This window comes from Leuciscus leuciscus (assembly GCF_965113295.1).
Source record: "Leuciscus leuciscus genome assembly, contig: SUPER_11_unloc_5, whole genome shotgun sequence".
NCBI lineage: Eukaryota > Metazoa > Chordata > Actinopteri > Cypriniformes > Leuciscidae > Leuciscus > Leuciscus leuciscus.
In genome coordinates, this window is record NW_028118542.1 from 618,270 (window position 1) to 630,077 (window position 11,808).

General features: G+C 37.7%; 1 protein-coding gene across 1 annotated transcript; it reads right to left on the reverse strand.

Annotated features, from left to right (window-relative positions):
* Window positions 1-1,904: 1,904 nt before the first annotated feature.
* On the reverse strand, window positions 1,905-8,930 carry LOC309510238 (uncharacterized protein). The gene is made up of 18 exons (XM_082191260.1): window positions 8,890-8,930; window positions 8,744-8,818; window positions 7,542-7,737; window positions 7,209-7,378; window positions 7,027-7,128; window positions 6,539-6,771; window positions 6,282-6,460; window positions 6,103-6,193; window positions 5,821-5,965; window positions 5,399-5,598; window positions 5,180-5,297; window positions 5,009-5,100; window positions 4,819-4,930; window positions 4,543-4,629; window positions 4,281-4,463; window positions 4,039-4,191; window positions 2,271-2,457; window positions 1,905-2,114 (listed from the first exon to the last, which is right to left on the reverse strand). The coding sequence occupies exons 3-18, from the start codon at window positions 7,727-7,729 to the stop codon at window positions 2,087-2,089; spliced, it is 2,268 nt and encodes a 755-aa protein (XP_082047386.1). The 5' UTR covers window positions 7,730-7,737; window positions 8,744-8,818; window positions 8,890-8,930; the 3' UTR covers window positions 1,905-2,086.
* Window positions 8,931-11,808: the final 2,878 nt, after the last annotated feature.

Here is an 11,808-nt window from a genome sequence, read left to right on the forward strand (position 1 = left end):
TTAGAGTTAGGTTTTTTGTGGATATTACAACAGCCCTTCCCCCTCCCGAGGAAAGAAGTGGCCAATGCTTGTCTGACTACCTTATTAGGTTAGAACTTTGGAACTATAGTGGGAAAGGCCTATCTGCCCTATGGGTATAAAATCACAGTGCTTCTGTGATTCTACCATTGGATCGGGTATGGACCCCATAAACACTTGGACAAGGGCACCACTCGACAGTTACTATGGGTAAGTTTTAGAGCAGAAATAGATAAAGGCTACGCCAGAATCCAGACTCCTCTGGTTTGGGTAAATCAGGAGTAGATGCAGTGTACCAACCACCGGGTTACTCTGGTTAGGTTTAGAGCAGGAGTCAGTGTAAGCTTAGATCTAACTGGATAAAGCGAAACCCAACAAACCTGTTAAACTGACTCGGTGTACCAATCACAGGGTTACTCTGGTTAGGGTTAGAGTCAGTCATTGTCACAGGCTAAAGGCTTTTCGAAAAGCCACCTTCAGTGTTAAATAGGCCAAAATGTACCACCTGTAAAGTTGGTTCCACAATCTACAATATGGGACTATGTAAACTGTAACCCATTACCCATATGCTAAAAGCCTGTGCATGTCTATTCATATGAATTAAGACATGTTCTATCTTCCTGCTTACTTTGGTGCATCATACTGCATGCATAGCCCCATATTCTATATTGAACTAATTATCCAATGCATCAATCTTGTTCATGCCCTCATCACCTCCAGACTGGACTACTGCAACAGTACTCTCTATGGCAGTGTTTACCATGCTTCTGAAGGACCCCCAACACTGCACATTTTCTTTGTCTCCCCAATCAAACAAATTAAATGTATTATTATTTAATGCCTGTAGTGCTGCTCTGTATTACCATATACATTTGATGTATGTTTTATTCGTAATTAAAAAAAAAAAAAAAAAAAAAAAAAAAACTACCATTCATTATCTTCCATCATACATTTTAAAAAGTCATATAAACTATTTCTCCGGGATAGTCATACTTGCACACACTAATTTGTTTAAACACGTATTTTACTGTTGAATCGGCCTGTACTTTGTTCAGTTTATATCTATGTCTTGTAAAAATGTACTGAGCTTGTTCATTGTTTTATGTTGCTGCAGAACAGGAACCTGCTGTAAACCAGTTGCTTAAACTGAGCCAGGCCCGTTTGACGGTGACTTAACTGTTACTTTAAACTTTTCCTGTATAATAAATGTAATGAAATTCAGAGTATATTTTTGACAATTGATCAAGAAAAGTTCTGAAATCATACACAATCCATTAAAACGTCCATATTTTTTAATGATTATGATATAAAAAGGTGTGCTGTGGTGAAATAAACCTAATTATGCTCATCTTAGGTGCTGTGGGAATCATGATGCACAAGATATCTTCAACAACAACCGTTCAAAGAGCATAATTTTGACATATGTCAGTCAACAAAAGTTCTGAAATCATACACAAACCATTAAAACTTCTATATTTTGATTGATTATTATGTTATAAAGAGGTGTGTTTTGAGATAAACCCAATTTCACTGACCTTACCAGCTGTGGCAAGCTTGATGTACCGGATATACTTGTAACACCTTGTATACAAGTGGTACACCCATTAATTCATGAAATGCCAGCATGTGGAACATATTTTGATTCAGGGACCTCCAGCTGCTTGTGTGTTGTCAGTAGGCGGAGCATAAGATTGAAAAAAATTTCATTTCTAGAAAGCGCTATAGTCAGTGAATGTGTAAGGTGTGATTTTAGCTCATATATAAACCTTACAAGTCCAGAAAAGTGGAACAACAGTGTAACCGTGACCAGGCTCCTTTTTGCCCATGCAAAATGAAATGGGAGACCACACGTGGATTAAGATACAAAAAATTGTGATTTATTACAGTAAATATATGAGATGAAAAATGAGAAATAAGCAATAATCAGTATAAATGATATGGTATGAAATAAAAGTGTGGCGTAATCAGTTATATGGCAAAAAGGCAAACAAAAAGAAAAACAATGTGATACAGTAGCAGAATAGCAGCCATGAAAGTCCCTCACACTGCCCAGGCTGCAATCAATTGATTACAGACACCTGCCCGGTAGCTCCTCCCTGAGAGACACAGACACAAACAGAGTAAAGATTAAACATGTCCCTATTCAAACTCTGGAAGACAAATGTAGTATTAATGTTATCTTTATTCAATTTGACAGGTTACATAAGTTACAGCTATTAAAAAAATAACACTTTTCACATAATTATTATTACCTGCACTCCTCTTCATTTTCACTGGTGTCTGGACTGCTGAAGTCACTTTCATTCTCCTCTTCCAGCTCTATAGCAGAGCCCTGAGGGCCCAAAACAGCCTTGTATTGGAGATGCACCTCGGTCAACATATCCGAAACTTCAGATAGACGCTTTCTGCAGAGACAGGAAAGGCCCTTGTTTCGCTTGTCTGTAAGTGAAGAGTGAAAAAAACTCCAAATTACCATGACATACATTAACATTTATTCATTTAGCAGATGCTTTTATTCAAAGCGACTTACAAAGGAGACAATAGAAGCAGTTAAACCCACAGTAGGACAACAATATGCAAGTACCATGATCTTTCTCAGTTTGATCTAACGCAGTACAGAATTTTAATTTTTTTTGAAGAGAACAGACATGTTAATATACTAAATCAAGTGCTTTTGAAAGAGATGAGTCTTCAGGTGTTTTTTGAAAGTGACTATTGACTCTGCAGCTCTGGTTGAAATAGGCAGAGATCATTCAACCAGCAGGGAACAGTCATGGTAAAGGTCCGAGAAAGTGCCTCTTTGAGATGGCACCACAAGACGTTCTTCACTTGCAGAGTGCAAGTTTATGGATGGCACATACTAGGGCTGGATGACATATCGATATAAAAATCTGTATTTTTAATATTTTTAAATGCGATACAGAATTAGACAATATCGCATATATCTCAATATAGTTCAAATTTGCGCTGTGATCCTTGCCCCAAGCAAGTGGCTGACTGCTTTTGTAGAAATATGTGTAGCCTATATCGTGTGTCTCTACAGCCTAGTGAACAACGCGGCAAATACTCACATCAAATGTTAAAGTAGAGGAATGGGACACTGCAGTTCAGCGAGTTTACAAAAGGTCATCATTTACACGTGCTTTAAAGCCTTCATTACCGGTTAAACGTTCCAACATGAGCTTTGCTGAGCGCGAAAACTAGCGCCTGATACTCGAATTAAAAGTTATCTAGTTATCTTTTGAGTTTTATTCTGTTAATACTCTCAAATACACACAAGGTTGACATCGAGAAAGTTGGCTATGTCTAAACTGAAAGCAAACCGAGAAACATGAGAGAAATCTGCTTATCAAATGCGTGTATATTAGACACGTCGTGTGCAGCTCTTACAGAGACAGCTGTAATATTAAACAGGATGCAGCCACTTGTCCTTAAAGGGATAGTTCACCTAAAAATAGTCATTGTCATTATTTACTCGCTGTAATTTTGTTCTAAACCTGTATTAATTTATTTCTTGCACTGAACACAAAAGAAGATATTTTGAAGAATGTTGGTAACCAGACAGTTGTTGGTCCCCAATGACTTCAATAGGAAAAAATATACTATGGATTTGGTTACCCAGACTCTTCCAAATAACTTTCAACAGAAGAAAAGAAACTTATTCAGGTTTAAAACAACTTGAGAGAGTAAATGATGACAATTAACATTTTAGAGAGAACTATCCATTTAATGTTGATAAAAACAGAGGAAATCACTCACTGCTCTTGACTGAGAACTTTAATAGTAGCTTTAATAAGAATCAATGTATAATTTATACAGTTATGTCTATATTTGGCTTTGACTTTTGACTGAACATTTGCTCTCACTTTGCGGATAACTCAACAAAATTAGATGGTCAGTGTAATGTTTTTCAACTGATTTCTAATAAGATATGTCTCTTTTTATGTAAAGTTAAAGTATGGTGTCCTTATCACCATAACTTTCTTGTTTGATTGATATGGTTAGAAAGATGAAACTTGCCTTCCTCTGAAGTCTTTCTTTTAAGAGTAGCCTGCAACTTCTGCAACCATGAGCAGTGCTGGGCCATCTCTTGAACAAGTATTGTCCTTTCCTCCTCTAGTCTCATTTTCAGCATGGATTTGTTGAAAATTTTCAACTTGTCTTCGATTTGTGCTACAAAAGAAGTAAAGAAAATGTATAAATACAAATTTTGACTTGAATCTTTACAAAACAAATCAGATGTCTCCGGAAACTCCGCTTACCGCTGCCATGAACCTCCCACGGCCATGTTGGGGATGGGTTGTCTCCGGATAGTGACTGCTCCACTTCATTGACATCAATTGCCATGGCAGGCTCATGACTGTTGTATGTCTCGATGTCTTTATATAGCAATCTCTTGCTCTCAGCAATTTTCCTCCGCAGGCGGTGACGGAACTTGCCGCTATCTGTAAAGACATGAAGCAGAAGGTAAAAATAGTGACAAAAAATACAGTGAGCAATTATCTATAGACAATGTAATAATACCATTTTGCCGGTATAGAGCTTGCTTCCGCTGCCTCATGTTAAGATATTGTCCCTCAATGGACTTCTCTAGGGAAGTACCTGTTGTTTCTGGAAACGCAACACAAAAACACAATAGTGTAAAGAAGGACGAGTTGGGAGGGGGTGGGTGCCAAAAAAAGGCTTACAGAGAAAGTGGCATGAAGTATAGTAAGCAGTAGGCAGCTTAAATATCATGATCTAAATGATCCCCACCAATGAGGAAGCACAAAATGAAACATGTTATTGGTTCAAACTTACCACCAGCTGCCCATTCCCGCACATCAGAAACCCACACTGCTTCATCGGTGCAAGCCAAGCTTTCTTTAAGCTCCGCTAGACTTGCAGTCTCCTCCTGAAGCCTCTGGCAAGTCTAATGCAACAGTTAAACAATACAGTTACACAAAGCTACACAATAAACACAAATTGAATCCATTTACACAGAACACACCTTCACATATCTTGCAGACAATGCCCGATGTAGTGTAATGAATTTCTTGTAGTTCCAGGCCATAGCCTGGATTGTCAGCATGTCCACACGTGCTGTTGAGAGTAAATGTTGAGTAAAAATCATGCAATAAGCAATAAAAAAATGACATTAGAAGAGTAATACTACAATTACCTCCTTTCGACATGTATTTAGTTGTTAAGGCACAGCGGGAGAGGTAGCTGTTCACTTGTTCAACTTCCTCCCCCGCTGTTGACCCTGCTCCGTCTTGATTCTTGCCACTCCATGTAATCTAGAAGAAGACATGTAAGGGGTAATGTAATGTCCGCCGGTCATTATCGGGTAAAAAGTTAAACATATGATAAAGTTAAACATAATAAACACTAAACATACCTCACACTTAGTCGAATGTGCTGTAGCGTGCATGACGCTTAAGAAAGGCCTGGTTGAAGTTAGCCCCTGGAGATCAGGAAGGATGTTCGCTGATTTGCGTAAATATGGCCAGTATTTACACATTACATCCATGGCAATGAACCTTGGCTTTGAACACATCAATTCCTTGTGTAGATACATGGGGTAGGCAAAGATTTCACCTAGGGATATACAAATTGTATTAGAAATGCAAATATCTTATTATTGTACATTCTAAAGAGAGCATCATAATAGCAAACTAAGCAGTGGTATAAGCTGAACTAATAGTGATAATTGAGATGATTCTCCATATGATTATGTTATTTAGCTTTTGTACAAAGCAACATACAAATAACAACAGTACAAATTTACATTTAACAGCAAACAATTTATTATAATCTCACCTCTGAACATGTTAAGTGCTTTAAGGAGGAAACCATGTCGACACACCGCAACCTCCATACCCTCTTCGTCCAACTTGAAGGTCCTCTTAGAAGTTTCCTTCGCTGCTGTCCACGAGGAGCTCCCACATCTGCCTTGTCCAGGTAGCTGTGATGTAAATGAGACCCACTATAAACATACTGTATTTACTCCTTGTAATTTGAAGCTGAGGGCAGTTTTTTAACCAGTGCAAATACAATCTGGACTGTAAAAACATAGTAATTAAAAAATAATTTGAAACCTGCCTGTTTCACAGCTTTATGCAAGACATCAACAAATGCCGACACAGATGTGTCTTCTGCGATAAATGACCCTTGAAAAAACGAAGAGTCGGAGCTGAGGAAGAAACCAAACAGAACATTTATCCACACTGAATATTGAATATAAAAAATCGAATCAATCTATACTGGAAGAAAAAATACACCTTCCGTTTCTGAGAAACCGGTATAACTTCCTGTTGCCATCCACCGAGATTGCCAGCATGTCTGGGGTGCAAGCAGGGCAGGTGAAAGGTGCACCACAGGACATGTTGTCTTCCTCAAAAGCACAATATGAAAACTCGAGGAAGCTGCGCTGCAGCGTGTCCCCGCACACTGGTCCTGACTGAAAGATGCATTATATTAAATATTACTTTTGAGACGTCTACATATGGTAAAGAAATCTATCATGTTGAACACTTACCCGCCCACCACACTTTGTACGGTGCTCCAGCAGCTTTGCCAAGGCTTGTCTGGACAGTGCTGGAGCGATGACTTTTAGTTCCCTTACACTGCTGAAAAGGTTGAGGGAATACAAAGTGGAAGAGCTGGTAGAAGCTGGCCAGTATCCACTGTTTATGAGGTCCATGAACTCTGGAGCCCACTGCTGCTGGCATGCTTGGCATGCAAACAATGGCTGGTGCATGTCATAACGCCCTTGGGTAATAAGAAAACAAACCCATGAATACCTGAGCTTTTAGAAACAATCAGCTGGAACACTTTAAGACACTTGGCCTACATCTTGAGTAGAATCACACCAGCATAGTTCAGATTAGTCTTTTTTTTATTGGTTCATCATAATGACAAGATGTATTCTATAATTTTGAGTAGTGTTATTTTCATTGCAAAGCAAAGCCAAAAAAGGGGGAAACAGCTGAATATTGAAAAAAGATCAGAATTTAGAAATATTACCATTAATGGAAATTAAAATGACCGCTTTTCCAGGTGACACCGTTATGCTGGGGACTTCACAGGGACATTTTTGAGTCACTCTCACTGTTGGCAAAATACAAGCTAGCAAAGGAAAGATACACAGAAAATTAGCCTACTAGATTTAGTAGACAAGAATACACAAGAGTTTTGCAATTACCTACCCTGGTTGTGCGAGCTGTATCCTCCCTCCCCTCTTACAAAATATGTGGATGGGGGAATAGCTTTAAAAAAGCCCTCAATGACTGACTCCCTATCGTGGAGTGGCCATCTCCTGTGATTCTTTGTATCGCAGGTTTCACAGAACCACTGGTCTGGCAGACACTCTCTGCATCTAGGAATAAAATCAATGAACCAATTTAGTCATTGAACCAACAACTCTTTGAAACAGCCCTGACTCAACCATAAACATGCAGTTTATCTGAAACATGAAGACATCAATTAGTGATGCATTCTAAAAACCTACAAAGTATGAAAGAACATTAATGAGATCTCACCTAACAACCGCAGGCTTGCTGCAATGGCTACAAAATGGTTGGCCAACATCCTGAGTTTGGATGAGGCATTTAAGGTGGAATGGCCTTGCCTCCTTCCATCTTTGTGAGGCTTGCTGCTGCCTGAAAGCCCATGATGATGATGCCCTCGGGATTTCAGGGGAGTCAGACATGGCAGAGAGGCTCTCCATGTTTTTTTCTGTGAAGACAAATAATAATTTAACTGACAAAGGGCCATTTCTGTTCAGACCCATGATTTCATAATAATGGGTACATATATTGGCAATGCTTTCAGTAACAGATTTCATAACTTTTTCAAATCAAATTTCCCACAGGGCCAAATTCAGCATACTTTGAAACATGTATCAGGGTAAATTGTATCAACCTGAAAATTGAGACGGAATTTCATTGGGACAAAATTTAAGTTAGTAAATGTGTGTTTGAAACTACCAAAAAAAGTGGTTCAATAATAGGACTCAGGCCATTGTGGACATAATTTGTGGCTTTGATGATTCATAAGCACTTGATATGGGTTAAAATTGACCGGTCGCTAAGCCACGCCTGACACCATCACCAGCCAATTTGTGGCTTAGCAGCCCTTAACTAGGCAAGGGAGGTCTGGCAAGCTTTCGAGTTTGAACATTTTATGCCAGGATTTTACATTAATGGCAATTAGGGCTGCAAGATATATCAAATTTATCGAAATATCGCAACGGCTTGCAATAACTGGGGTCATGAATTAAAGACAAAGAGAAAATCACTCACTGCTCTTGGCTAATTAACTTTTGTAACTTTAATAAAAATGAGTGTATATTTCATTCATACAGTGAAAACTAAGCAGTGTTTTGTTTTTACATTTGATTATTCAGTTTCCGTTGTTTAATAACCCTAATGTGCGATGACCTGAACCCCTAAACTGATCTTACACTGATGTAAAAATAACACATATACTACTGTAAAACACTGCAACAGGAACAATTAAATATATTTAAAAAATAATTTAAGTTTATTGTACACATTAAGCATTATCGTATTGCATATCACATTATTTAATGAGTTATTGCATATCGCACTTTTCTTCAATATCGTGCAGCCCTAAATCTAGTCTCCAATGATACAGGTGTTCCAGGATTTGTGTGAACCTTGGTTTCGGATCTGCCTCAGAAAATTACATAATAATTCAAATATATTTGACCATATTTTACCAAATTCCACTTGAGGATCAAGACTGGCTGCAGGAAGATCTTCAGTGAGATAGTTCCCAATCTGGTTGTGTGTAACTACAACAGCACAGAGAAAAAACCAAGTTAGATCTTGACAATGATATATAACCAATTACTATTATTATTACCGGTAGATGAGGCTTTGGGCCTTCCTCCACGCCTCCCCCTTGGCTTGGCAAGCCCTCCACGCCTCCCCCTTGGCTTGCCACGCCCTAAACACACCCTTTTTGGGATTGGAGGAGGGGCAACTTGCCTCTGCTCCTCGGATTCTTTCTGGGGGTTGAAGTGAAAGTCATGATTAGATCAAGATTATGATCTGTTAATTTATTTTAACAAAAGATGCAAAATGTAAAACCCTCTTATCATAAACTTTTTACATTTTGAGGAAAAAAAATGTCAACAAAGAATCCTTGATCAGTGCATTCAGTTTGGCTTTCATAAATATGTTTGACAATTGAGAGCAGCTAGATGCAATCACAGACTGAATGAGTTTGAGGTACCTAGGCTTATATAATTAGCCTTATATAATACTGTTTAATGCTAAGCTACAGAGTGATTATTATAGGCTAAATAGTTCTTAAACCATTAAGGTACAATGGATAGTTGTTTTTTGTACGTGGCAATACATAGAATAGGACCCAACTCTATTTCATTGCATCCGAAAATTCAACACCTAAAAAACACCGGTTACACCTTATTTTAAGTGTCATTTGTTGCAATGTAATTAAACATTTAAGTACTGAGTAATATTAAGTAACTACATGTACTTACTTTAGGAATAGGTTAGGATTTGGTTGAGGGTTAGTTATATGTAATTATGCATACCTAACTGTTATTACTATAGTAAGTACATGTAACATATCGTAACAAGGGTACTGTAAAATCAAGTGTTACCAAAACACCTACCCTGGCTTCAGTCAGGGCATGTTCTAAGCTCATTTCAAGAGCCATCCGTCTCCCCTCCATGTAATTGTCATCTTGACAATTGGTGACACGTGTAGTGGTCATCATAGAATTGAGGGGCAGACAGAAAAAGAAGGACAGACACTGAGATGGACAGAGATAAGAGACACAGACAGAAATGAGAGACAGACCGAAACACAAACAGTGCACAAATACAAAGAGGTTGGCGCTTAAAAGGGCCTTTGGTTGTGGTGGTAACTTAATCACAGCAGGTGGGTAATGGGTAAGTTAACGTTGGAAGAATCTAAAAAAAAAAAAAAAACACTCGTTTAGAGGGAAGGATTTTATATGGGACAAAGACAATGAAACTTATCGAAACTTATCAATGATTCTTATCGTCATAAGAAACTACTTAACAATGGATAAAATATAACATTTTCATGGTGCAGCTAAACTTAACTTTGAGCACTGAAGTGCTCAATTAAAAAATCTAAAATGGACGCAGTCTGGACTATGGAGGACAACTTTCAATCCTCTGAAAACAGTAGAAATAATAAAAATGTTATATTCCCCTAGGATTGTAGGCTACCTTATATGATCATATGCAACAAAAATTAACTTGAATTCAATTAGCTGCTAGATAAGTTCGCTAGCCTGCAAAAAAATCGATCTTTTGGTGCAGAAAGCTATATCTTTTTTTATAAGTCTTCTATCATTTATCGTCATAAGAATGAAATGGATAGCTTACAAAAGTTTCTAAACACAACTTTTTGTCCTAATTAAACAGTTTTTGATGTGTAAATGTAAGAATAGTAGCAGCTATCCAAGTTAACTCTTGTACTTACCAAGTGGAAAATCGCAATGGACCCTGGGATCGCCCCGTACGTCAGCGTTATTAATTTACAGGATTTTATATATATATATATATATATATATATATATATATATATATATATATATATATATATATATATATATATATATATATATATATATATATTTATATTAAAATCAACAAACCTCCGATAAAAATACTATCCAGCATGCTCTAGATAAAGCAGTCAGTGTTGCTATGACAAGAAAACGCTTAAACTGCTTACTTGCTCGGACCTTGAAGCGTTGTTAAACTCACCTTTTAATGCCGTTGTACCTGCAGTTGAGCGTTGTGTTGGTCAAACTCACCTCTGATTGCCGGTTTACCTGCAGTTGCGTGTTGTTAAACTCACCGCTGAATGCGGTTGCACTACATATGCGTTGTTAAACTCACCGCTGATGAACGCGCTAAAACTTGGCGCAGAGCCGGGCACTTTGATATCATTGCGAGGGTTTTTTAAACATCAAAAACCAGTAGTGCCATATAAAAATGATCTGGGGGCAGCCATTTGACTCCCCTTGGCATCATTTTTTGAGTTTTTGGGTCAAATTTCAACGCTGCAGGACACGGTTCCACTGGGAGAAAGATTCGTGCTATTGCACGAAATATGCATCCAATTGAAATGCATTGGTTAAAAAAATCGTGCTGCCGTTACGAAAATAATTAAATTAACGTGTCCCCCAAGATTCGTGCTATTGCACGAAATATGCATCCAATTGAAATGCATTGGTTAAAAAAAATCGTGCTGCCGTTACGAAAATAATTAAATTAACGTGTCCCTGCCACGAAAAAATAGATTAAATTACGTGACCACATCACGAATTGCCGTGAGACTGGGTTGATTTTATGATGCTACAAATGATATCCAACTGTAAAAAAAAAACATTGTTGAAAAGTCAAAAATTGGAATGGAAGTACAGAGTTGTTGCTATACACCGTCCCATTTCATCTCATTGGTGTAAACTGGCAGCTTTCAGAACGCTGCAGCACGTAGCATTGCGTAGAACGTGCACAAATTTTTGTGCAAAACATTTTTTTCTGTGCTCCAAATATTGTTTACTGCATCACTTTATATATTCATTAAGTATTATTGATTTGAAAAGTTTTAATATCGTAATATTTAGAAAATGCATTAACGTTATCCCGTATGACATTTTGACTGGTGTCGTCACATGATTCTCAGTTAAACCGCTTAAAATACATTGTTTAAAATTTAGATTTTAGTAATAAGTAAAAAACACCCCCATAAAGATAATAACTACTTTGATGT

Excerpts from the sequence above, each read along its gene's own strand:
- LOC309510238 (XM_082191260.1), bottom strand. The coding sequence starts at position 7,729 with ATGGAGAGCCTCTCTGCCATGTCTGACTCCCCTGAAATCCCGAGGGCA. Across the intron at positions 6,461-6,538 it reads GTACAAAGTGTGGTGGGCGG|TCAGGACCAGTGTGCGGGGA; the intron begins GTAAGTGTTCAA and ends TGCATCTTTCAG. Across the intron at positions 4,192-4,280 it reads GTGGGAGGTTCATGGCAGCG|CACAAATCGAAGACAAGTTG; the intron begins GTAAGCGGAGTT and ends CTTCTTTTGTAG.